At 45.8% G+C, this 26735-nt stretch overlaps 1 protein-coding gene across 3 annotated transcripts in view; it reads right to left on the reverse strand.

The window, feature by feature from the left end:
* The window catches only part of GDPD5 (glycerophosphodiester phosphodiesterase domain containing 5), a 174652-nt gene that overhangs the window by 37695 nt on the left and 110222 nt on the right, over nucleotides 1-26735 (reverse strand). For all 3 annotated transcript variants that reach the window (XM_030476775.1, XM_030476772.1, XM_030476773.1), the window contains exons 3-6: nucleotides 10185-10288; nucleotides 4451-4544; nucleotides 3663-3722; nucleotides 421-519 (exon numbers count right to left, since the gene is read on the reverse strand). In XM_030476775.1, the coding sequence (XP_030332635.1) occupies nucleotides 421-519; nucleotides 3663-3722; nucleotides 4451-4544; nucleotides 10185-10288 (357 nt within the window). The remainder of the gene's footprint in view (nucleotides 1-420; nucleotides 520-3662; nucleotides 3723-4450; nucleotides 4545-10184; nucleotides 10289-26735) is intronic.

A 26735-nucleotide genomic window follows, 5' to 3' on the forward strand; every position in this document is an offset into this window, starting at 1 on the left:
ATATATAAACTTTTGTGCAATGTGAAAACAAACACAGAGTACTCCTCCCATAGGACTGGGATGAGCATGTTGCTCCAGGCCTGGACGCCAACATCCAGAGCACTGCTAGCCAAAACAAGAGGAGGAATCGCCCCCTCCCTCCAGCAGCTATGAGTCACACTCAATGTTTTCCACCTCAAAGTCTGCAGCCAAGCTCTGGTTTGAGTTTAAGAGCCCAGGAGATGGAGACAAAGTGATAGAGTGGCCTTGAGGAGTCCATGGGAGTTTTGCTGCCAGTTTACTCATTGCCAAGATCTCAGTATTGGGAGTGACAAACATCAAGACAGGGTTTTATACAGTAGAAAGTCACAAAATCAATGACGTGTAGCTGCACTGGCCCCTTTTTCCCCACCCAGAGGAGCATCCTTGCAGATAACTTACTTGCAGTGAAATAAATACCATCTCCCATTCGTCATCCCAAAGCTGTGCTATCGATGACATGGTCACCACGGTAGTTATCAAGGTTGTCACCAGGCCAATCTGCAACAAATCAGAGTATTTACATCCTGTAGTCTGTCATTATCATCTAAGTTTTCTTTCTCCAATTCCCAATCTGTACATAATAAAAGGTCTAAAGTCAACTAGCATTAGGACCCACAAGGAAAGAGGTTGGGCTTGTGTGCTGTCCCAGGATAACCTCCTCTTTTCCACCACTGGAGATACAACACTGGGCTGAACAGTCCCAGGAGGATGTATTTCATGGATGATCTCTCACTTTGGCCAATGGTATGGAAAGATCAGGCACTTCCCTTTGCCAACAGACTGGATCAAAACCAGCTTAAAGAGGTGATCCTGGACCCTGGCCCTGCAGCAACAGCCCTTGATGCACCAGTGCTATGGGAGGTTGATAGACTTTGCTCAACTTGACTGTCCAACACTTCTACTCAGACATAAAGCTTGAACACACCCAACACAATGAACATTCCACATCAGTAAAGGGTGAACATATGTGTAATCAAGACTGTGCATCCCCATCACTAAGCAATCATCTTGAGATGATTCAAGGACATCTTTGTGCATGGATGTGGCTTCACCTGGGTCTGAAATGGCAACAACTGTGCAGACAGCATCCAAGCCATGTTGACAGAGCAGTTACAACAGGTATTGTGGCTTAAGAAGACGTGATGGATGAGGCAGTGGCTGAACTGAGATGGCAAACCAAGACCCAGTCCATCAGCCTCCTTCTCCCAGCCTCCCTCTCCTTCCACATGGAAGCACTCAGAGTCTGAGCAAAGCAATCAAAAAGAAAATGTCACCTCCATTTTGAAGGTAACAAGTTCAAACCGTCAAGAGCTGCCATAGAAATAACTCCAGCTGTAAAGATCTAAAATCTGGGCTGTCTATCAAGAAGCGGTTCACCGTCTGGTATCTCAGCCTCTGCTGTTCCACATGCCTGCTGGATTCAAAGGATGCTGATGCTGCTCTATGCCTCCATCTCATGTAGTGTCTAGACCTCAAATCTGTGAGGGAGACTTGAGCAGAACAGGCTGACTGATACATAGCAATGAATTGATCCATCTAGAATGCACATGTCTACATCAATTTCAGATTGGCTTAATACCTTTGACAAGCAAATAAAAACCCCACATTCTCAGTAGCTACAGAAATCACTTTTGTACATAAGGACAGGAATTCTCTTTCTAGTTTAGCATCAGTTCTCACCTACTGTTCCTCTCCTAAATGCCCACAGACAGACCTGCCAACAGCACAAGAGGTGCCCACAGAGCACCAGTGGTTTACCCTGAGCCTCCAGCTTCTGGGGAACATGAACAAAACACATGGGGCAGCAGAAGGGGCCAAGAGATCAGCTGCACTGGGTCAAAAAGGATCCCCAAGCCAAGAGGCTGAATTCAAACCACCTTCCAGTCCTATTCTTCCCCTCTACTCCACTCTTGTGAGACCCCACCTGCATTCAGCTCTGGGGACTCCAACACAAGAGGGACGCAGAGCAGTTGGAGCAAGTCCAGAGGAGGCCACAGTGATGTAAGAGCATAAGCACCAGCACACAACCTGGATTGAATCTATTTTTCATCTATTTTATACCCCCTTAAAGCTGAACTCCAAATTCAAGAGCAACAGCAGACTTTGTCAACTAGATTTCTTCAGTACAGCCTAATTCCCCTTGATGTCATTGCCCTGTGAGGCACAGAGGTGTTAGGACAGACGCGTATCTCCATTCCGTCATTTCCTCCTCCCATCAGCTCCTATTTATTGCTTCTTATTTTTGCTCATGCTTCTCCAACTTGGCTTACAATCCTCAGCTCCTTTTTTGCAGGACTACAGGAGAAAACTGGAAGGAATTGTGTGCTTTGCACATACCAGCCTTTCCCACAGGCTTTATTCTATATTTGAAGGTAATTCAGCACGGTTGCAGGAAAGAATATTAACTTATTCCAGTTTCTCATCTCAACCTCCTTAGAAAGCAGAGGGAGGTGTGGGGAAGGGAAGAGAGAGACAGAGCGACAGCTCTGAGCTGTGATGAAAGTGAACTTATTTGGAAGAAGAGAAGGAAGGGTGGGTTTCTGCAGGCAAGAACTAACTGATCTCCACCAACACATTACTCTTTGGGACTTACTCATCCAAACCCACCCGCCACCTGGAGCGTGCCTGAAAAATACCATTTCTCCCAACAAAGAAACATATGTGAGGCTCAAGAACCAGCAATTTCTTCTCCAGACAGTCCCCCCTCCCTCTTTTCATTGCATCCCCTTCTCCTGAGGAAGCATAACTTCTATTGTTTCTAGGCAAAAGAACAGAGAGGGTGGGGATATCTGTGCTCTCCCTGTCCCTGTGTACCAGATAGGGGTGGTACATCTGTTCAGGCTCTGATCCTGCAAGACCTTGTCACGTGCAGAACAAGCAGTTTCAGGAGGAACTGTGTAATCAGCACATTCAGGACTGGTCCCTTAATTACCTCTTATAGCAGATTGCCAGTTACAATTGAATCCTGCCAAGCCGTTTTCTTTGGCACTGTCTCTCTCTGCAGCTTGTTACATACCCTTCCTCTCCCCTTCTGTGCTCCTAATGCCAGATCTGCATCATAGAATGGTTTGGGTTGGAAAGGACCTGAAGATTCCAACCCCGTGCCATGGGCAGGGACACATCACAGCAATGTTTTTCAAACTGCTTTACATACAAATCAGGACCTCCTTGGGTTCCACCAAACCACAACCTGAACGTTGCATACCCCCAGTTTTAACACCTACATCTTCTCCCAAGGCTTTTCCACTCAGCTCCTCCAAGCATATCCTGAACAGCTTCACATCTGCTCAGCCCCTCATCCAGGGCTGGCTTCAGCACCGAAAGGAGCATCAGAGAGGTTCATAACGGAAAACTACACTGAGCCGATACTAAAGTCAGGCTGATCTAATGACTCAGCGTGTCTCCATCTCCAAAAGCTGACCTCTGTCAGCAGGGAACCCAAAGCACTTCACCAAAGTCCTTGTCCCCAGGTTTTGACTGCCCCAACTGTGAAATTTGCTCTGAGATGAGGACACAACCACCATGGACATCTAGAATATATGCTCTTCCCAAAAAGACCATGACGGTGAATACCACATGCTCCTTAGATTCCAGTTTTACAGAGATCCCACCCACTTCCAGGCTGAGAAGAGCCCATTTACCTTGTGAAGCCAGTGCAGGTTCATTTGCTGTCCCACAGCTATGTGACATAGTGCTAGTATCTGGGAGGAAGAAATCAAGAGTTAGACACAGGCACATCACAACCTTTAAGGGTTTGAGCATGAAGAAACATATCACCATCCATAAAGATAACCAAAGAGGCAAGGGCAGAAAGCAGTGCTGGTATGAGGATAGTTCAGGAGATGCCTCCTAGCTCAGTTGCACAAACAGATCCTTTACAAAACCAAGGATGTGGAGGAAAAGACTTTGACCTCCAAGAGGCAGGGATTTGAGAGCCTGGTCCATGGGTCCACAGCTCCTGCCATCGCAGGAAGCAGTACCTACATGGGGCTAGGTACCAGGATGCTACCTGAATGGACATCACCTTGAAGGTCAGTGCCTACATGGGGCTAGGTATCAGCACACTACCTGAATGGACATCACCTTGAAGGTCCCAGCACTCTGGAATGAGGGGAAACAACTTGCACTTGTGACTGGCAAACACACTAGAGTGGAAACTGGGCCATACTAAGGGGAACAAGAGCTGTATTTCTCCTCAGACCAACTGCACCACCAGTATCAGGGTCTCTGTCTTTGCTCTTGATCATCTGAGGTCAAAGTATGTATTTTTCACTTTCCATTGATTTTAGGCAACTTAAGGCAAAGAGAGAGGAAAAGAAATCACTTCTGAAAGGAAAATTGCTCAAGTTGGAGAGTTGGACTGAGAAGTTCATACTCTTTTAACAACAAACACATAAACCTCAAGGAAATGGCATTTCCTTCTACTCACCAATAACACTGTAACGTACGTAAAGCCAGCAGCAGTTGTCACAAGTATTGGAATGGACCAGTCACTCCAATATCCCATTCGGTTATATAAAAACCTGAAAGAGAAGTGTGAAGGACAGATGAAGAGATTCAACACCACAACTTCACTAGGATTAGACAAACCTTTAGAAAATGGGTCTCTTTGTTCCCACTCTATAGAGGAGAGAGAGGCAGTAAAAAACTTAAGTCGCTCTGAAATAAAAGCCAGGGTTTGTGTTTTGATCCCTCATGGGAAATTAACTCTGCAAAGTGGAATTGGACAAATCTGTCAAACACAGCAACAAGGTTATGTTGGTAAAGGGAAAGGCAACCGTAAAACAATAACAAAAACCCCATATAGGATCAGGGCTTGAGTTTTCCAACTAATATTCCCTACAAACAAGAGGAAAAGTATTCCCATGTGTGATGGTGTTTGCCTAAACAATAGATCCAACACTGTCCCACATGCTCATAGACTAATAAATACAATATAGAGATGGTGGCAAGGGCAGGGGAGGAAAGTTAATGTTGCTGTGCATAGCCATGCTGTATCCTCCAGGTGAAAACTCTTTGTGGAGGGACAAAGTGATGGAAGAAATTGGGTCTCCTGGACTTATGGGAGATGGTGTCTCTTATTCCAGTGAGTTGTAGAGAAGATTCAATCCTGCAAGAGTGGAGATGGCCAGGAATTGGGATCAGGACTTCCCAAAATGGGGTTGGTTAGAGGAACTGCATCTTTTTCATAGAACCATAAAATCAATCAAGTTGGAAAAGACCTTTAAGATCATCAAGTCCAACCATTCCCCAGCACTGCCAAGGCCACCACTAACCCATGGCACTGAGGCCTCGGCTACATGGTGTGTGAACACTCGCAGGGCTGGTGACTCCAGCCCTGCCCTGGGCAGCCTGTTCCAATGCCTGAGCACCCTTTGGGGAAGGAATTGTTCCTCATCTCCATCTAAACCTCCCCTGGGGCAGCTTGAGGCCGTTTCCTCTTGTCTCATCCCTTGTTCCTTGGGATCAGAGACCAGCCCCCTCCTGGCTGCATCCTCCTGTCAGGTATGTGTAGAGAGGTCACATCTTCAACTGACCAAAGGGTTGGTCTGCCCAGCCTGAAGGATGTCTGGGAGGTGTTTCAGCTCCATGGGTTCCCTTCTCCTGGTCCTTGTGTTTACCTTAAAGCTCTAAGTAAGAGATGGGCCATTCGATGGCTTTCTAGTCCAACCTTGGCAAGAAGCAGCAGCCATGTCCTGGTGCGCAGAAGGGTCAGAGCAAGGACTGAAGCAGAGCTAAAGCAATACCAAAGCATAGATGACATCCTACAGGTATATCTTCAAAGCATGTACCTCCGAAACAGCTTCTTTGGTTCCTCGAGGCCATCCCTTACCAGGGAACTCCCCAGTTTCCCTGCACACATGTAGAACAGTTGCCACCTCAAAGCTCAAATCATAGAAGCCAAACGCTCTTCTTATAGCCTAGTGGTCATATTGTTGCTCTAAGAACAGAGAAACCCACATTCACTTCCCACCTTAGCTTTTGGAATGGACCTACATGGGGCCAGCTAGGGGATTTTGGGATTGCAGTGCTCTTCCCTCACCACCTCTCCAACCCACAGGCAAAGAGATAGGCTTCATCCTCCTACTGAAGGTGGTTTTTCTTCCTTTCTCTCCTCTATTTATCCTCCTCACTCTCAGTTACCAGGTTTCCCAATCCTGTATTCAGGAAGGCAGATTCAGCTCAGCGTCCTGCCTCTCCTCATCATTTTCTGAATCCAATGGGCAGCAAAAGCTTTATGAACAGCAGCACCAGGTGACGCAGCACTGCCCCTTGTGCCTAGCATTGGGTCTCAAATGTCAAATTTGCATTTAAATAGCAATACGCTTCCCAGTAAAGCTGTTCTGGAGATGGATTAGAGAGACGTTAAAGCACATTACAGCAAAGCCACAGCAAAACACAAGATAGACTCTGTCAACTACCTCCCCTGATAAGAAATGCAGAGGGACACTCAGGCCCCTCCACTCCAGGAGAGAAGCAGACAAACCTAAGAAACCTTCTTGCAACTTCCAAGAGTTCAAGCCTGACCTGGATTAAACTTTTACCACTGGGTTTTGAAAGGAAAAAAAAAAAGAGGTTGACTTGGATTGGGGTTAACTTCATCTCCATGCAAATCCTCTGGTACAGCAAGGACAAGATGGTTACAGGGTGGATGATGCAGCAGGACTGGTTTGGGTTGGAAGGGGCCTTAAAGCTCATCCAGTTCCAACCCCCTGCCACGGGCAGGGACACCTTCCACTAGAGCAGGTTGCTCCAAGCCCCTGTGTCCAACCTGGCCTTGAACACTGCCAGGGATGGGGCAGCCACAGCTTCTCTGGGCACCCTGTGCCAGCGCCTTACCACCCTCACAGTAAATGTGAGGCTCAGGTCCCACTGGCCTTCCTCAACCCCACTTATCAGCTCATCAAATGAACAGGCCAAGGTGATCACCCAGGTTTTTCATTGCTTTTCTTTGGTTATAACAGACCAAATGCTATATGCAAGCACATTGAAGATTCAGCATCTGCCTCACCACTCAAATCTAGCATCATCCATCAGACACAAACTCTGGCCTGGTAACTGCTCCATCTATTCTGTCCAGGAGTAAAGCTCTCACATAGCATCTGGAGAGCAAATCCTTGGGTCCAAACAAACATGGCCATCATCCAGGTTCTGCTTAGGGACTCAAAGAGCTATAACAAAAGGGATCTGGAGGGATTCAGACATGCTGTAAGTAAAAAAGAGGAAAGAAAGAGAAGAGGACTCCTCTGAAGTCTTTGCTTACGCTACCATTAAGAGCTTCCTTAGCTCATCTTCAGTGCATGTAAGTTTTTGCTCTGATGTCCCTTCAAGTGGCCCTCTGATGTGTCAGGTCTTCACTTGATGTGCAAATGACTGTAGAAAACGCTGTTTCCATGGCAGTTCTGAAGCACATGAGCCTTCTCCACGACTAAGGAACAAAATATGTGCTACACAGACTTGCATTTGTAGTCCTGCTCCAGAGGGAACACAGCCAGGTTCATGAATTACAGCATTTCCCACATCCTCCATTAACCAATGCTGAGCTGTCTGTTGCAGTACATCACTTGCTCACAGGATAGCTGAAGCATAATGCAATTAAATGTAGACACCAAGAAGGGAAATGCTTGATGCAATGAGTTAAAAAGATATTTATCTAAATTTCAGAGCTACAAGAACCTCACTGCATGTTCAACCTCACAGGAAAAGGTTAAAGCCTGCAGCAATACATGTCAGGCTATAATTTTCCTTGTCTTTCTAAAGCCCATTTCAATCTCAGAATAGTCCCGTAAGTCTTTACAAGTTTGAAGGCCAAATCCCCATCTTTATGTAGACAAATCCTATCACTGCCACAATTTAATTAGGTCAGATTGGTTTTATAGAGATAGGTGCATCCACTGCTGGACACCAAAACATGCTGCCTGAACCACAGACAGCGATTGCTGTGCTCATCTGGAGGTTTCTGCTATCTCTAGAGTCACTTCTGGCACAGCTGGGTTAAGAAACAAAGAACTTCTTAATGAATCCAGGTTTCAAATCCCATTTTAACCAAAAGAACACAGAATAGGTATTGCAGCACATTGTAGTTTTAACTAGAATAGCGAGGCTTTACATCAGGGTCCTAATAACCCAGCCAAGAAAGACAAGGGGTTATGAAGGACATGAGGTTGAATGAGCCAAGAGGGTACCTTCACTGTGGATAAGCCAAACCACATACTGGGTCATCAGCAGACCAAGGGAAGTTGCTCTCCCTTCTGCTCAGCACTGGTGAGGTGGCACCGGCACCACAGTGCCCTGGTTTGGGCCTCCCAGTTCAAGAATGATGTGGAGAGGGTCCAGTGGAGAACTACCAAACCAAGATAAGGCAGAAGTTCTTCCCTGTGAGGGTGCTGAGGCGCTGGCACAGGGTGCCCAGAGAAGCTGTGGCTGCACCATCCCTAGCAGTGTTCAAGGCCAGGTTGGACACAGGGGCTTGGAGCAACCTGCTCTAGCAGAAGGTGTCCCTGCCCATGGCAGGGGGTTGGAACTGGATGAGCTTTAAGGTCCCTTCAACCCAAACCAGTCTGGGATTCTATGATTTTAAAGCCTAAATATCTCTTGCATCCAGAGCAGACCTGCACATCTCCTCCTATTCCTGCATGAATATTTTGGAACTGAAACCTTTGCAGCACTTCAGCTGCAATGCCCATTCACAGCATTCGCAGGGCTTTGCTACATCCCTGCATGGCTTTTTTTAACCCCTTCTCAACTTTGGACAAAGACAGATACGGCTTTGTGCTGGAGCAGACTAGAAGCATTCACATTCTTCACTGGAGGTATAAACTGGAAGAAAATGGAGTTCCAAAATACCCTTTAAAAGAAGGCTTTTTTTCATTCTAGTATTACAAATAACTAAGAGCAGTAGTGATGGTTTCAATTCTCAGAGTGTGGGTCTGAGCGAAGAGGAAAAACCCTCCTCCTGGAAGGAGCCAGCTCAGGTCACCAACTTGGTGAACACCCTCTCTCCCACTTTAGATGCTTTAGTCAGCATCTAAAGCAGGCGATGTATTTTAGGGATCAACTACCCACCGCATTATAAACCACAGTTTACATGTTACCTTTGACAAGAGGATAATGTCAAGGCAGTTTGGTTAGAAGAGAGCCCAAGGTACTGTCAAAGTGTTTTAAGATGCTGCTGAGATAGGAAAAGGGAGGATAATTTCCAGCACTGGGGGGAGCTAGTAATACCCAAACTCCCCAGCACATCCCTCTGGAAAGCTCGTTTTCAGCTCCTTCCAACGCTGCCAAGTTTTCCACACCCATGTCTGCTTCAGGCTGAGCTTTTGTCATTTATATTCTGCAGAAAGTTGCAGCCAAATTGCTCAGGCACTTCCCAAAACAGCCAACCATAGAAACAAACAAACTGAACACAACCAGAAATGCTCCTACATGATTCCAGCCCCATCTTTGTTTTCTCGTGCTGTTCACCAGGGAGCACAACTACCCCAAACTCGACTACAGGCACACAATGGAGACGTGGAGACACGTTACATCTATCAGTGAAGACAGCAATAGATTCATAGATTCATAGAATGGTTTGGGTTGGAAATGACCTTAAGATCATCCAGTTCCAACCCCTGCCACGGGCAGGGACACCTTTCACTAGAGCAGGTTGCTCCAAGCCCCTGTGTCCAACCTGGTCTTGAGCACTGCCAGGGATGGGGCAGCCACAGCTTCTCTGGGCACCCTGTGCCAGCGCCTCAGCACCCTCACAGGGAAGAGCTTCTGCCTTATATCTAACCTGAACTCCCTCTGTCTCAGTTTGAACCCATCACCCCTTGTCCCACCACTCCAGTCCCTGATGAAAAGTCCCTCTCCAGCATCCTTGTAGCCCCCTTCAGACACTGGAAGCTGCTCTGAGGTCTCCACACAGCTTCTCTTCTCCAGGCTGAAGAGCTCCAATGTTCTCAGCCTGTCTTCATATGTCTACATATGAATACATATGTATTCCAGCCCTTGATCATCCTCGTGGCCACTTCCCACCTCACTTTCCCTCACTGTCATTAACAACTCCATCTGAAGGACCCAAATGCATCCAAGGCAGTGTCAAACAGCTCTTAGAGGAGTATGATGGCAGCCAAATTTGTTCAGGGCTCACTTCTCTGCGATGGGGAAGCTCTACTCACCAGTTGATTTCATTGTAGTCATTGTGAACTTCCCACCAGAAGTAAAACCAAACCAGGGTCAGGAAGAAGGATGAGGTGAGGATGAGGAACCAGAGGCGCTCCCACTGTGGATAGAAAGAGAAGTCAGCATTAATACTGTCCCATTTCAGGGCCAGTGCTCCAATCTTGTCCCACATCCCATCTACAAGCTGTGGAGGTTGGATGGAGTTAACTAGACATTTCCAAGGGCAGATCTGGGAACTGTTTTCCCCTGGGGGAGGTGGGAGATGCAACCCTAGTCCCCAGCTCTGGGCAGAGAGATCGCTTATGTAGGTCCATCTTATGTAGTAGGGCTGGGACAGCATTTCTCCAGCTCTTTGGGCATGTGGAATGAGGGAACATTTTGGATATAGAGCTGGGGTTTTTAATTTATTTGGTTTTGGTTATTTGGGATGTTTCAGGCAATTGTTGAATTAACTTTTCCATTCACATGTGAGAGATGCAACTTGACATCTTACTCTCTCATGGGTTCAGCCTAAATGACAAAGTAGTTATCAAATGGCAAAGTCTACACAGAAGGTTGGGGATGCTACTACTAAACACACATACAAACCCTTACTCCTTCCCCGAGGGCGCTCAGACCCTGCAGAGCCAAACCACCCATCCACAACATTTATTCATTCCCATCACCACCACACACGCAAGTGTTTTGCAGGAGGAGAGACCACACCAGCATTGGCTAATAGAGCTTTACACCAACATTCAGTTTTGATGAATGTTCCAAATAATACTCTACACACACACAGAAGAAAACAATAGATCCCAAAAACATGTGGTCAGTGCCCCATTCCAACATCATGAATGAAATCCCAAAACACAAGGACATCCATGAAAAGAACAGTGTTGCAAACCAGCCCCATTTCCATGTTCTCTTTGTTGGTTTTACTCTGCAGGCATTAAATAGTCCACACATGTTTCTGTTTTCAACCAGCATCCAGTCTGATTGGAACAAACCACTGAAATACAGTCTGAATGGAAAATATGAAGCTTCTCTTCCCAGAATGAGCAAGAAGGGATGAAAACTGACAAAGTGAATGAGTAACTCTACTACTATAATTACCTTCCAGACCCTGAGCACAACATTAACCTCTTCTGAAAATGCCCTTTTCTCTGCTCTCATGGCTTTTATATTATGCAGAACAACGCATCCAATACAAACACTGCTTTGGTGATAGATGAAATACTACTAGTCTTTGCCTTCCTTTTCCATCTTAAGGGCTGAAGCTATTTACTTAACTGTATATTGACTGTTTTCCACCATACATCACCCTGGATACCAATCTTGTGATACAGCTCTTCCTTGGATGCTCTGTTTTACAAGAAGTGCCAAGAGAAAAAAGGAAAGCAATAAAAAGGCTTGGAATTATTTCATTTTTGCTGTGCCAAGAGTGATGTTTTCTGTTAGAAATTCCCAGTTCTTGGCTGAGGTTTTGGTTAAAACATCTTTTTCAACTCAGCTCAAGTTTATTAACCAACTCCTATCAAACCTCTGTACCAGCAGGTGTTTAAGAGAGTCTTCGTGTTGCAGATAAATGGGACAGAAGGCGGGAAAATGGGACTTCTACAGTGCAACTACTGAGTGCATTCAAAAACACACGGCCAAACCACTCTGCCATGACGGTAAAGACTGCAATCTCTCCACCTCATCTGTAGATCTGCCCCTACAGACACAAGTGACCAGCAGGTCGAAGGAGGCAATCCTGTCCCTCTACTCTGCTCTCTTGAGACCCCACTTGCAGCACCGTGTGCAGATCTGGTGTCCTCAGCATAAGAAGGACATGGAGCTGTTGGTGCAAGTCCAGAGAAGGCCACGAGGATGATCAGGGGCTGGAGCAGCTCCCGTATGGAGCCAGGCTGAGAACATTGGGGCTGTTGAGCCTGGAGAAGAGAAGCTGCGTGGAGACCTCAGAGCAGCTTCCAGTATCTGAAGGGGGCTACAAGGATGCTGGGGAGGGACTCTTCATCAGGGACTGGAGTGGTGGGACAAGGTGTGATGGGTACAAACTGAAACAAGGGAGATTTAGGTTGGATATAAGGCAGAAGTTCTTCCCTGTGAGGGTGCTGAGGCACTGGCACAGGGTGCCCAGAGAAGCTGTGGCTGCCCCATCCCTGGCAGTGTTCAAGGCCAGTTGGACACAGGGGCTTGGAGCAACCTGCTCTAGTGGAAGGTGTCCCTGCCCGTGGCAGGGGTTGGAACTGGAGGAGCTTTAAGGTCTCTTCCAACACAAACCAGTCTGGGATGTTATGATTCTATAAATGACCTTCTGGAGGGAATGGGAAGTTTCCCCCAAGACACCCCACCTTTGGTAACAGAATGCCATCTACAGCACCTACGTTACCTCCATACTCAACACCAGGCTTCCCCAGTCCCAAATCCGTTATCAAGGCTGCAACATCTCTCTGTGATGAACCTCCTCCATACCAACCACTGCTGCACGGCCAAGCCAACCCTTCCCAAACCAGAAGTGTCAGATTAAAATCCACCCATGGAACATCTGGATTTTATAAACACCCAAACAAAAAACCATTTACACCTTCAGTCCATCCCACCAAAATTCCCCAGAAAGAAGCGATTCCTAACCCTTTCAGCAGACTAAGACTATTTTCTCGTGGGTACCTTCCAGTCTGTGGATCTCCAAGCATTCAAACCTCACTTTCCCCTATTGTTTGCTGGTTTTGTCCTCTCCATTTGGATTTAACACCTTGCACCTCTCAGCAACACTGCTGAATCAGTTAACTGGACAGGTTTTTGCAAGGCAAGTGAGGTTTAAATTATCTCAAATGCTGAGGACCAACATTGCCATATAAAACATGGTAATCCTCCAGCTTTTTAAAAGGTCATTATGGGATCAGCTTGGCCAGTTTTCATGCACTGGATGACAGTGATTTGATAAGCCAAGGGAAAACATTTCAGAACATGCTTGGGCTTTATGTTTCATATATCTATTTTTTTTTATGTTTTCTCCCTCATTTATATGCAAGTAGCAGAGCTTGTGTCAAAGCTCTCCAAAAGCTATTTTAGGTCTGTCCTTGATGCTGCACCTGTCAGATATATTTGCCTGGCTGATTTTGTGCAAACCCGGTCCAGTTCTTTAAGGGTTGGCATACTTCAGTGAGGTCGAGAACAGGGAACATGTTCCCAGCACCACTGATGCCACTCAGCACAAACTGAGCCCGAGTCAGAACCTACATCAATCTGACCTGCGTACACAACATATTGGATTTGTCCTGGCTCCTGTACAACCTCCCTCCAATAATCCCTCATGAGAAGAGCTTTACAGGCCCCTACTTCACAAGCTCCCACGTGCTTTAAAGCAAGGTGAAATCTGCACCGTGCAACAGCTTCGAGCCTCTACTGCCAAAAATAAAGTCATCCTGATCATTCAATCACAGCCACAAGGAAGAGGAGGAAACGGTGCCACTTCACCTACGGAAGCTCAAGCAGAACCACTAGAAGGTTTGAAGGTGCTTGCAAAAAACATCCATATTCAGCTTCATGAAAATATCAGCACTGACATTTTGGCAGTTCTAGGAAACCTGCCCTCCTTCTCTAAGTTTCTCCTTCTTAACACCGGGATATGATGGACACACTCACTAGTTACCAATTACTTGCACTAAGCTTAAACATGCTCAGCTCACACAGCACTCGGTATTGTCCTGCAAATGAACCTGACCAAGTACAGGTATTATCACCTTCATTCCTATCAGGATGTATTTTGGAAGTAGCGTAATGTTTTGTCCTGATTTCTGTGCTTTGGTTCACACCACTAAAGGGCTTTGGGTGAAGCTAAACTGGAAGATGTGCTCCAGGAGTAAACCCGGTGCACCTCAACTACCAATGGGCACTCAGTCCACACGACCAGATTGGAGCTAATCCTAAACGGCTACACCACCACCTCCAAAATGGTTGGACCATGGATGTCAGGATCTCGCCACCAACTATCTCCTTCCCCGCATCTCTTCCTTTTGGACCACACTAATGAAGATGTAACCATCATGTCTTACAGAATGGCACAAAACAGTATTAACCTCATTACGCCAACATTTAATTTTAAAGGAAAAATAATAAATCAAGAATCATCTTTTTCCTCCAGCTAAATGCCACAGAGGACATGTCCCATGTGCTCAGATAACCTCAATAAAAAGCCAGCTGGTACATGGACAAAGTCTTTGGAGAGCACACCCAATGAGATGGCCATAGCCCAAAGGAGGATGGAAAGAATATCAATTAAAGTAAGAAAAGTGATCTTGAAGTGAGAATATTTAAAAGGATCAGGCAGAGGTTGAAGATTTTTGCATTGCAGAAGCACTTTCAGGCATCTTACATGTACCACTGCGCTTGTGATCTCAGGTCTATTGTGGGGCAACTTCTTGCAATGGGAATATGATTTCTTACTCCAGGAGTATCTAAGACATAATCCGAAGAGCCCCAAAAGGAAGCAAATGAAGGCTGAGACATGTTGCCAAGTTTCAGTTTGTCAGTGATTACTTAATTCTTTAACATCACAGAATCCTTACAATATAAAAATTTAAAAGAATCAGCATTTCATCCACATTCTCCACCACTTTTGTGCATTCCCAATCCCCACCTCTCTCAGGTGAGAGCATGTTCAACTCCAAAGTAAGGGATAATGGAAAAAAAAAAAAACAACCCCAAATTAAAGGAATTTACTGCACAATGCCCTAGTTTGTGATTCACTGTGAAGTTGGCTCACACATTTTACCTGCTCTTGCGCTGCAAGTTTTAATCTGACTTGCTTGAAACAGCCACAAAACTCATATCACAGAACATGGAAGAGATTTTCCAATCTGGGGATTAGTTTTGGTTAAGTGACCTCTGCACCAGCCTCTTCAGCTGCAACTCCCCAACCCAGATGAAGGTCACAGCATTATTTACAACCTGGCACTGGTGGCAGGAGAGCAGAGAGGCTCAGGAGGATTATTTTCTTTCCTGTAGGAGGTATTATGAAGTTCATGTACATGCACATTCCCACCTACAAGGACTATTTCACAGAATCCCAGACTGGTTTGAGTTGGAAAGGACCTTAAAGCTCATCCAGTTCCAAACCCCTGCCATGGGCAGGGACACCTTCCACTGAAGCAGGTTGCTCCAAGCCCTGTCCAACCGGGTCTTGAACACTGCCAGGTCGACATCCTTTGTATAATATCATTTGTAAACCAAAGAAATTCTTCAACCAACAAATCCATGCTTTTAACAAAGTTCCTTTAAAGGAGGTTCTCTGGCTGTCTCTAGAAAATCAAGCCTCTGCTAAAACCAGCCACATGCAGAGCTAATGCACATTTGCCTGCTACAGCCATTCCCTGCTGAATTATGGGGTGAACACAACTCGACGCTGTGCCATTCTAGAGAAGCCAGAACCATTCCATTTGGTGATTTACTTGAACCCTTATCAAGCCTGTAGATCACCAAATTGCCCTTTATCTTCCCGAAAAGCAGATCAGCACAGCATCAGGATGTAAATAGTGATTTGGACTTAGAGCAGAGAAAGAACATTTAAGATCTTATAACCAAGACTGACCCTGGTGAGAAACCATTGATCAGAAGTGGCTATCACTGCATTTCCACATGAGGTTTAAATACTTTTATAATTAAGATGGGTCTATCAGAAAGTATGTCCCAAGCCCTGTCTGGGGCATGAAGGCAAAACAGAGGGGTACATACAACATGTGAGACCACACTAAATTGCTTATGTACTACCACATATATTCCCAAAGGCCACTGAAATGCTGGTCAATGAGCTAAGTTGCCACCCTTGCTCTTTCTATGCACCTAGCTGGAGGAGAAGGCTGCATTTTCAGAAGGGACAGTGCACTTTTGGCTCAAGGTCTGCTCCATTCAAGCCAAGGCTGGAGTCAGCTGGTTTCCTGGCAGCCTACAGATGGGTGAAGCAGAGCATAAACATTTCGCCTCACAGATATTGCTGGAGTCACCCCAGCCAACCCTAGTCCTGAAATGCCTTCCTCCCCCTATGGTGGTTGCTGAGATCTGTCAGCTCGTCCCAAGTAAGCAGCAGGATTTGCATCCTTGAGATGCACCTACATCTCCTGGCCTTGGCATACAACTGCAGGAGCCCCCCTAAAGCAAACCCACCACCTCCAGCATCCTCTCTGGCACCCAGAAGCAACATCAAGTTTCAAAATGAACTGGGAAGAGAGAAGCCTGCTTTGAACTGTGAATGGGTAAGAGGAAATGCCAGCGCTGGATGGATTAGGGCTCCATTCCTACCTGGATTAGCTCATAGCAAACAACGCTCCAGCAATCAATCAATGTGGGTGAAGTTGGGTCCTCTCCAACTTGTGCATCCCTAGAAGCTTTCCGAGGAAGGAAGTCAAATGCCAATGCTGCAACATTGCTGTGAGCTCACTCTGGTTTATACCAGTAGAGCTAATCATGGCAGCCCACAGATGGAAACAGATGGATTTTACAGTCCCCCTTTTGATTCACATCCAACAGAAGATTGTGCCAATGCTCATCTCAAACCCTCTGTGGCATTCGGTCCCCAGAGCAGCTGAAACCACAGCAAGCAAGATACCACCCCAAAGACCTTAAATATAGGGGTGAGGATATGGTTGATTGGAAGTGGAGACGCACGAAAAAGCAGATTTCTTTTCCTGATTAAAATATATTATCCTTTAAAGACTAAAAGCCAGAAAACATGAACAACTTCACACTAAGCCACCACTGAGACCAGCCAGAGGGAACAACCTACTGTTTTGTGGAAGAAGTTTAAGCCAGACAAGTGGGTACCATGATCATCTTTTTCACAGTGCCCCATGAAAACCCTCCAGAGAGCATAAGGGTGCTTAAAAGGTGGTGAGACTAAACCTATATTCATAATCCAAGTGAGGTGGCTCTATGGGTACCTTGGTCTTTCAACAACATTCAAGAAAACAGAAGACAGTTCTTCAAAAGAGAAACTTTAACTGGTTTTAACACAAATAGTTAAAAAGAAGCGAAAGAAAAATACACAACTACTAATTCCCTTCAGACTCAAAGCTTCCTTAGCCTGGAGGGCCTTAAATCAAGAAACATCACTAACATTTACAAAGAGAGGCCAAAATCCCTCAACCACAAAGCAAGGAGAGAAAAAAAAGCCTTTCACCACAGACCACTATGTGAAGACCCAACCTTCATTTGAAGAGCAAAGACAGGAAAGACAGGTAGCACTTGCTACCGACCGGAAAGGCAGCGTGACAGCGGGGAGGCTGAAGGGCAAAGGATCAGACAAGCCACTGAAATCAATAGAAAAACTCCAGCTCTCTTCCCTGCACTCTGGCTTTGAACCAAGAAATCTTTTATTGCTTGATTCATTATTTCAGAAGAGTGGATAAACAGAGTTCCCTTTCAATTCTGCTTTCCTCTTGGCTGTTAATCTATATTTCATGGTGCACTAGGAAATCGCTCCGCATTAGATGTTATTGGTAAAGAGGGCTCCCTCCTTGTCTGGTTGCTACTTCGAGCAGAATCAAGGTTTATCCTGCCAAAACTGTTCAGAGATCCTCTTCTTCAGGCTGAGAGAGCTGGGCTGGTTCAGCTTGGAGAAGAGAAGACTCCTGAAGGGGACACCTTAGAGCAGCTCCAGTGCCTAAAGGGGCTACAGGAAAGCTGGAGAGGGGCTTTGGACAAGGGCCTGTAGGGACAGGCCAGGGGGAATGGCTTTGACCTGCCAGAGGGGAGATTTGGATGAGCTCTGAGGCAGAAGCCCTTCCCTGTGAGGGTGCTGAGGCGCTGGCACAGGGTGCCCAGAGAAGCTGTGGCTGCCCCATCCCTGGCAGTGTTCAAGGCCAGGTTGGACACAGGGGCTTGGAGCAACCGTCTCTAGTGGAAGGTGTCCCTGCCCGTGGCAGGGGTTGGAACTGGATGAGCTTTATGGTCCCTTCCAACACAAACCATTCTATAATTCCTCCTTTTAAATACCTGTACTTTCAACCTTCCTCTGAAAAGAGTCAGCTTTCCAAATCCAAAACCTGAGTGCTCTACAGTCCCATGTTTAGAACAAGTCAGATTAAACCAGAGCCATAAAAAAATCTGATTCACTTCTCCACATTAACACTGAGTTATAACAAAAATTGGGCAGAATAATCCAACCTAACAAGGTAGTTTAAATTGCTTTTCCATTTCACCTGCTGGTAGGATCTGTGTTCTGGTCAGAGGTTTCTGTGATCAGAGACATTAAGCCTGATTCTTATAAATAGTTACTGAAAAAACACAGAAGGAAATTGCTCCACACTGTTAAAAACAGTAGCTACATATATATAAGGCTACAGTGGTCTCCATGTGCACTCAGCCAGAGGTTTGCTCCAAACAAAGGTTTTCATTAAATTATCTAAATTTGCTCTGCAGGAAGCTGTCCCTCTTTTTGGCTATATAAAGAGCTTTTGAAACCATCTTCTCACTTTCAACACCTTCAACTAGATAGTGTGAATATCTCCTCACCATCCAACCCATGGGTCTGTTTCTGTCAATTCAATAGAAACATGTTCCACCTCCAGTCCCCATGACCGGAGATGATGTTTACAGTAACTTTGTGTACAAGGGGTGTTAAACAACCTCAACTTCCACTCTGCTCCCTCCAGCATCTCCGCAAGTACCAACCATTCACACCAGAACCACAGGATGCCATGCAAGGTGGCCAATGTGCCTCCTGGAGAACGTTTCCCAGCATAGTTTGTGGTCCCCAGCTAGAAATAAAGGAGCAATCAGAGGGACAGACTGCCTTTGGGAATTGCCAGTCACCTCACATGAAAAGGGCTCTTGTTCAAGTCAAAGTGTCTCTAGGAATTCTTGGCTTTCAGTCTTCGTGGCGACCCCTACCCATTCTGTGTCTCCTGAACACAGTAACAATCCTGTTCATTCATTAAAAATAATTAAGTAAATAAAATCAAGCTAGAGCAGGAAGAAGCTTTTTGACAATGTTTCCCCTCACCCCCCTCCCTTTTTTGTCAGAAAATTCCACTTGTGAAAAACAGAAGCCTTTTATAGGAAACACAATATTTTAAAGCAATTTCTTGCTGAAGGGCATCTCTGCTGAAGGCTGTTGGAATTTCTGGGCAGAGAAAACAGGAGAGAGGTTGAGCCCTCGCAAAACCTGGCAGCACATTGAGCAGGATGTGCACAGGCAGATGGAGAGCAACAGCACATAAATCTGACCATACATACACACAAAGAAATCAATTCCACCCATTCAGCCATGCTACTGGAACAACTGAAGCCGCAAACTGGGCAATATGGAAAAGGGAAAACACAGACAGCTGGAGAGGTGATGTGACATGTTAGACTGGAAGTGAGGAACAATTCCTTCCCCAGAGGGTGCTCAGGCATTGGAACAGGCTGCTCAGGGCAGTGCTGGAGTCACCGGCCCTGCAAGTGTTCACACCCCGTGCAGCCGAGGCCTCAGTGCCATGGGTTAGTGGTGGCCTTGCCAGTGCTGGGGTAATGGTTGGACTTGACGATCTTAAAAGCCTTTTCCAACTTGGTTGATTCTATGATTCTATGTTGAGGGCAGGGGCAAACGATAGGGACAGACCTCAGCCTCTCAAACACCAGCCTCCTATTTTAACCCTTGCCACCAACCTCTTTTGCTTTTTATTTACACACAACTCAACCTTGGGTCCATACTCTGTTGGCTTCAGCCTTCTCCCCATCACAAGTCGCATCTGTAGCTGAAGAAAACCATCCTGCATCAGTTCTGCCCTGCGAGCACTGGGATCTCTAGACAACAGCTATTTTAGACTGTTTGGCTGATTTAATACACCCTGGTCAGACCTGCTTACCTAATGATATCATCTTATTGCCTAAGGATCACAGAATCACAGGCTGGCTTAGGTTGGAAGGGACCTTAAAGCTCGTCTAGTTCCAACCCCCCTGCCACAGGCAGGGACATATCCATATGTATATGGGCAAGGATACCCATATTATTTAAGGATATCATCCAGGAGCGAATCAGAGTTACATCAAAACCACTAGAGTAAGCAGTAACTTCAGCCAAATTACATTAGTGCCTCCATAGCTCCATACAGATCAGATGTAGAGATGCCCACTGGCTTTCCCTTGGGCTATGGCGAGGTATCCCTGAATTCCTCCTCTGTCTTTGACCCCATCACTATACACGTAAACATCTTCTTCCATCACTCCTTTTTAATTCAAGCCTTCACCTCAGAAGAAAGGACCTACCAATTTAAATGCAGAGCTTTCAGAAGAGCCAAGCTATATAAACCAGAGCAGCTAAGCAACTGCCGCAGATGAATCTCATCTCCATCTCCCTGCCACAAGGTATTTATCATTTTCCCACAAAACACTGTAAATCTCCATGCTGAAGGCTTTAATTCAGACAGCATTCACAGAGACATCCAGAACTTGCAAATGCAGCAAGACAGAAAAGCTATTTTATCTTCCCGCAGTGCATACCATCCTTGAGTCCCTAAATATCCACCAGCCCAAGCTCATGCCTTTAGGAAATGAATGGGTTTTGTCGAAGGAGCAAAGCCACATAGTCCTAAATAACTGCTCTGCACCTCAAGAGCAAATACAAGAGCTGGACTCAAACTGAGCACCACCATTACTCAAGTGTGTTTTCAGGTTGTCTAAATTCACTCCTGGATACAATGAAGAGTTTACTAATGAGTCTTCACTACGCTCTTTCCTGACATTTTCAAGACTCAATTTCCTGCAGGCATTTGTCAGCATAAGCTTAGAGGAGAAAGGAGACAAGCTAACATTTATCCAGTGAATACAAAAGGAAAACTGATGGCATGATTCCTCATTTCCGGATTACCCAATTGGACCTCATTCAAACAAACAACAGAACATCTTCTTCAAGCAAGTTATTAAATCATCTCTGAAGAAGAAAGATGACTGCATCTCCCAGCTGCGTCCATTAGAACCAGGAACTGAGGATAAACAAGAACAAATATCAGCTGGAACTGTGTGGAGTTCTGGTATCCTCAGCATAAGAAGGATGTGGAGATGTTGGAGCAAGTCCAGAGAAGGCCATGAGGGTGATCAGGGGCTGGAGCACCTCTCGTATGGAGCCAGGCTGAGAACATTGGGGCTGTTGAGCCTGGAGAAGAGAAGCTGCGTGGAGACCTCAGAGCAGCTTCCAGTGTCTGAAGGGGGCTACAAGGATGCTGGAGAGGGACTCTTCATCAGGGACTGGAGTGATAGGACAAGGGATGATGGGTTTAAACTGAAACAGGGGAAGTTCAGGTTGTATATAAGGAAGGATTTCTTTACTGTGAGGGTTCTGAGGTGCTGGCACAGGGTGCCCAGAGAAGCTGTGGCTGCCCCATCCCTGGCAGTGTTCAAGGCCAGGTTGGATGGAGTCTTGGGTGACATGGTCTAGTGTGTGGTGTCCCTGTCCTCGGCAGGGGGTTGGAGCTGTATGATCTTAAGGTCCTTTCTTACCCAAACCATTCTATGATTCTATGATTTTGTCAATGTGCACAAGATTTCAATTCATCTACAGAATCTCATTAACAACTCAGAGTATGTGAATGCACGGTCCTTAAAACAGTGCCTTGTATACTACAAATGTGAACAGTTTCCCATCCCAGAGCTCGTTTCCGCTGATCAGTGTTAAAGATGTAATGTAGACCCCAATAAACATTTAGAGATGTTTAAACCCTCTGTTTAAAGCAGGCTCTGCTCTAAACTCCCACTCAAAGCAAAGCCAACTCAGGTTGCTCAGGGCAATGTCCCAGCAAGGTCTGAATGTCTCCAAGGATGGAAATTCCCACCTTCCCCTTGGTCCTGCTCCAGGGTTTGGCCACCCTCATGGAAAGAAACTTTCCTGCTAACAGGAATTTCCCTTGATGCAGCTTGTAACCATTATCCATTGCCAAAAAACATCATCTTCTCTACAGCCACTCCTTAGATAGTTCCAGAGAGCAGCAAGATCCCCCTTCCCTTCTCCTGCAGCACAACCCCAGCTCTCAGCCTCTTCTCGTGCATCCCAGGCTCCAGCTCCAACCAGTTTGGTGGCCCCATTGGCCTCACTTCTGCCTCTTACTGCCTGTCTTGGTTTTAGGGAGCCCCAAACCACTCAGATATGGTCTCTCAGTGTCAGTAGAGAGGAAAACCCACATCTCTGCAGCTGCTGGCTGCAGTGTCACTATTACAGCCCAGGATGTAATTGGCCTTCAGTGCTGAAAATACATCTAATGGCTGAATCTTGTTTTGCAAAGAGATAGAGCAAAGGGAAAGTACTTTGCACTCCAAGGATTTATGGCATTTAAGTGAGAAAATCAATATCCTTGACTAGCAAATGTTGACCTACCAGGCCTTACATACATCAGGAGCAGAAGCAAGGCGCCTATGTTGCAATTCCTACACTAATTCCTGCTGCAGCAGTCAGCTCTCACAGGACTTTGTATCCTGGCCAAAGGCTTCATTATCTCTCCATCTAACAACCAAGACAATGAACATCTGGTGCAAAACTCCACTTGAACACATTCTCCAGCTCTTGCTTTTTACTCTTCATCCTCAATTTTCTCTCTTCTCCTCATCATTGCTTAGAACTTCAAATCTCACAAGGTATGGAGGCACAGGGTGCCCAAAGAAGTGGCAAATGCTCCATCCCTGGCAGTGCTCAAGACCAGGCTGGACAGAGCCTTGGGTGACATGGTCTAGTGTGGGGTGTCCCTGCCCATGGCAGGGGGTTGGAACTAGATGATCTTAAGGTCCTTTCCAACCCAAACCATTCTATGATTCTGTGGCACATTTTTCCATTTGATACAGCCTTCTCCAGGCAGGAGATGGACTGATTGGAAATATCTGTCAACACAACTGATTTGAGCTGGTTTGGCCACTTCATAAACACTGCAGAGGTTTTGGTAACACACTGTGGTCTTGCAGAAGAGGCATAGAATAGTTAGGGTTGGAAAGGACTAGTTCCTTTCCACCTTCCATCTAGTTCCAACCCCCCTGCCATGGGCAGGGCCACCACACACTAGACCATGTTACCCAAGGCTCTGTCCAACCTGGCCTTGAACACTGCCAGGGATGGAGCATTTACCACTTCTTTGGGCAACCTGTTCCAGTATCTCACCACCCTTATAGGGAAGAACTTCTTCTTTATATCTGCCAAAAGATACATCTGCATCTGCCAATAAATAAATAAATGGGAAGAAAAAGAAAGGAATTGGATCTGACAGACAATGGGTCTGAAGTAAAAAGGATAAATACACGCCTACCATTGTGGCTGCTGAGGCTTCGAAAGCTAACCAGATGCTTCCTGAAAGAAGTCATTGCATACCTCAGACAAATCTCATTTGATTATTGTAAAGACTCAGCTAATAGCTCGCTGCACACCTTGTTAGAGAAGGCCATGAATGAGATTGCTGAGCTGTGACATGCTCCATTTACAATTCAATTTAGCAGGTCAAAGAAAGTGGCAGGGACCATATTATTGAAATACACGTTCCTGCTGGGGCTGCCATAATGGAACTGTACATCAAAAGACGTAACAAAGAGAGAGCCATATCTCTATAAATAACATTGTTACACTCAGTAAAACGCCTCCCAGCCTCCAAAAACACAACCACAAAGGATAGTCAGACAGGACCACTAATTCCCTCCAGGACTCAGGGCTTGCAGCCTTGCAAAGCTGAAGAGCAATGGAGCTGTTTTGCTTGCAAGCAAAGGGATGAAGGTATCCAGACTAAGGGGTAACCCATACTTGCCTGTCCCTCCTTCCCGCCCTACTCTTTACAGAGGACCAGTTTCTCTCTAGGTGTACCTCACTGAACAGAGACATTAACAGTATCCCAGCAGCTTTATTCATCACAAAAACAACATTGGCTACTCCTGATGGTGCTAAAACAGGAATTCCTGCACCATTCCAGAGACAGTTCACAGCTGGAGCCAGGGCTGTTTGTCGCCATTAGTGGCCCCAGGGGACTTTCTGAAGGAATAATAATGTTCTGGACCAGCTCTGCCTCCTGCAATTACATCCTCCCTTTTTCACTCAGTGCAGAGGTGAACAGAAATCCCTCAGGGAGCCTCCAATTCATGGGAAAAAAAAGGACAGAGCAATAGGGCTTCCCCAATCTACCCCCCGCAGCATGATTTGCTCCACTTTCACAGCTCCTGACAATGTGGTTTTAATCTACTGGATCCTTCCCAAACAACATATCCAGTGCTTCTGGCCATACTAATGGAAGAATTCAAGTATTACAAACCTATTACTGATGCTAATGATGCACTATTCCCTTCCTCTTTACCAAATATTTTGCCTATTTGGAGGCCAAGGGGAGGCAGCTATCTTTTCTAGTCTAACTAGGACCATCTCATCTCTACTGATGAGGCTCATCTAGGAAAAACAAACTAATACAGCCTATCACTTTTGTACAGACCAACTGGATGAGGTCCAAGCTCCACGTGAAGTGAGCACCTTGCTGGGCACAGAATCCCTGCTGCGCTCTCATCAGCATCAAGCAGCAGGAGAACTGCATCCTCAATGTCTCCTGAAGATGTTATTCCTGCTAACACATCCCAGCCTCATGATAGCCCTATTCGCAGGCACATGATGCTGTTGAATTGCTTTTTCAGCTTATGATTCACTTTAATTAAAGCACCAATATCCTGAGGCAATGGGTTTTAAGATTAAAAATAGGTTTAATGAAAGCAGGTTTCATAATCAAAAGGACCATGTCAGTTAACTAAGAATAGAGACAATAAGGACCATTACATGTAATGGTCTCAGTACCACCTCCTACTCAAGAAATCTCAGAAACACAGATTACCAGAAGGAAGATAATTTTGTGCCCATCCTGGGGGTTTTGGAAGGTCTTTCCCTACTTGTTTGCTTCTGACCCTGGTTGGAAATGAGCCATTTGGTTAGATGGGTCCTATACCAGGCCTAGAAAAGTTGCAGTCATTAAAACCCTAGACACCTTCAGCAAAGTCCAACCACTTTCATCTCAACAGATCACTCAATGCCAGAGGAAATAGCTCTGCATTTGCCTTTGCTGATCCTATTTCAATCCTGGCCCCAGACTGCTTTTGCAGTTTGATCAGATCAACCTAATCCCAGGCTCTGACATGCCTCCGGCTCTTTTGTTTGGTGTTTATGAGTTTAATAAGCATGGTTTTCATTAGGAAGAATGGTGGGTAGGATAAATACTGAATATTTATCCCTATTTAAAGAGCATTACCATGTTTCAGGAGTGTTTACAGGAATTATGTTGTAAAATGTTATGGTTCAGAGCAAACAGTCCTATCCCAAATAGTCTGCTACAGACATCAAAGAGATTCAAAGGCAAAAGATTGGACCAGGAGAAGGAACAGCCAGTAAGCTTATTCCTTAGACAATTTATTTCTCTTGCATCTTACCCTTAGCAACAAATGTCTGCAAACCAAAATCTAAACCTGCTACTTTGTCATGATGTTTGGCACAAACACCCCCTCCAAGGATTTCTTTGCTAGTTGAAAAGGTGAGAGCATCACCAGCCAGTGCTGGAAGACAATAACCTGCAAAGTAAAAGAGGCAATGGGTGCCATTCTTGATATCAATGAGGTCCTTCACCTTCAAATCATAGAATGGTTTGTGTTGAAGAGACCTTAAAGCTCATCCAGTTCCACCCCCTGCCACAGGCAGAGACACCTTCCACTAGAGCAGGTTGCTCCAAGCCCCTGTGTCCAACCTGGCCTTGAACGCTGCCAGGGATGGGGCAGCCACAGCTTCTCTGGGCACCCTGTGCCAGCGCCTCACCACCCTCACAGTGGTCATTTTTGTGACCAGTCTTACAGTGGTCATTTGCTCCACCTGCAGAGAGGACCATGCCCACACCAGCAGATGCAGCAGGAGAAAGCTAAATCGGGAGCTTCAACAAAAGTGGTACCAAAAGGCAAATCAGAACATTTCGCACACAGAAAGCCACATTGGTTCTTTCTTCTCTCTCCATCAAGTGTCACAAATGACAAGCAATTACAGCTTAAAAAGGCATTTGCAAGGGCTGACTATCCAGCCCTATCTAATGGGTCAGATGGACTCCGGTTGAGGACAGCACCAAGGAAAGCCATAAAGCAGCAGGTATCTAAACACTTGTGATATCCAGAAGCCATTGTCCAGAAGGCACAAAAATGATGATGACAGGAAGCAAAAATTAGTGGCTAATAAAAGCTGCAGCAAAGAAACTGAAGATCTGATTTACGCAGGTCCCCTTTCCGCTTTCCAGCATCTCTGACAAATCACATATCACTGTTGTTGCAAACGGGCATTTTCTGTGATGTTTTTAATTTAGGCATAGCCAAGTCGAATCATATAAGAACAGCTCTGCCATGCTTGTCTAGAGGGAAGCCACGAGATCCCCCTGTAGCTCTTTGCTTTCAGTACTCATCACCACGACTGAAATGCAAGCAGCCAACTTGCAGATAAGAGAAGTCAGTCGTGTCCATCCTGTTTCAAGCAGGAGCAAGAGCCTGATTGCTCTATGAACGTGCTGAAAAAGCATTGCAACTGCTTTGTCTCCTGGTGGTTTCCAATGGCAGGT

This window comes from Strigops habroptila, chromosome 2 (assembly GCF_004027225.2).
Source record: "Strigops habroptila isolate Jane chromosome 2, bStrHab1.2.pri, whole genome shotgun sequence".
Taxonomy (NCBI): Eukaryota; Metazoa; Chordata; class Aves; order Psittaciformes; family Psittacidae; genus Strigops; species Strigops habroptila.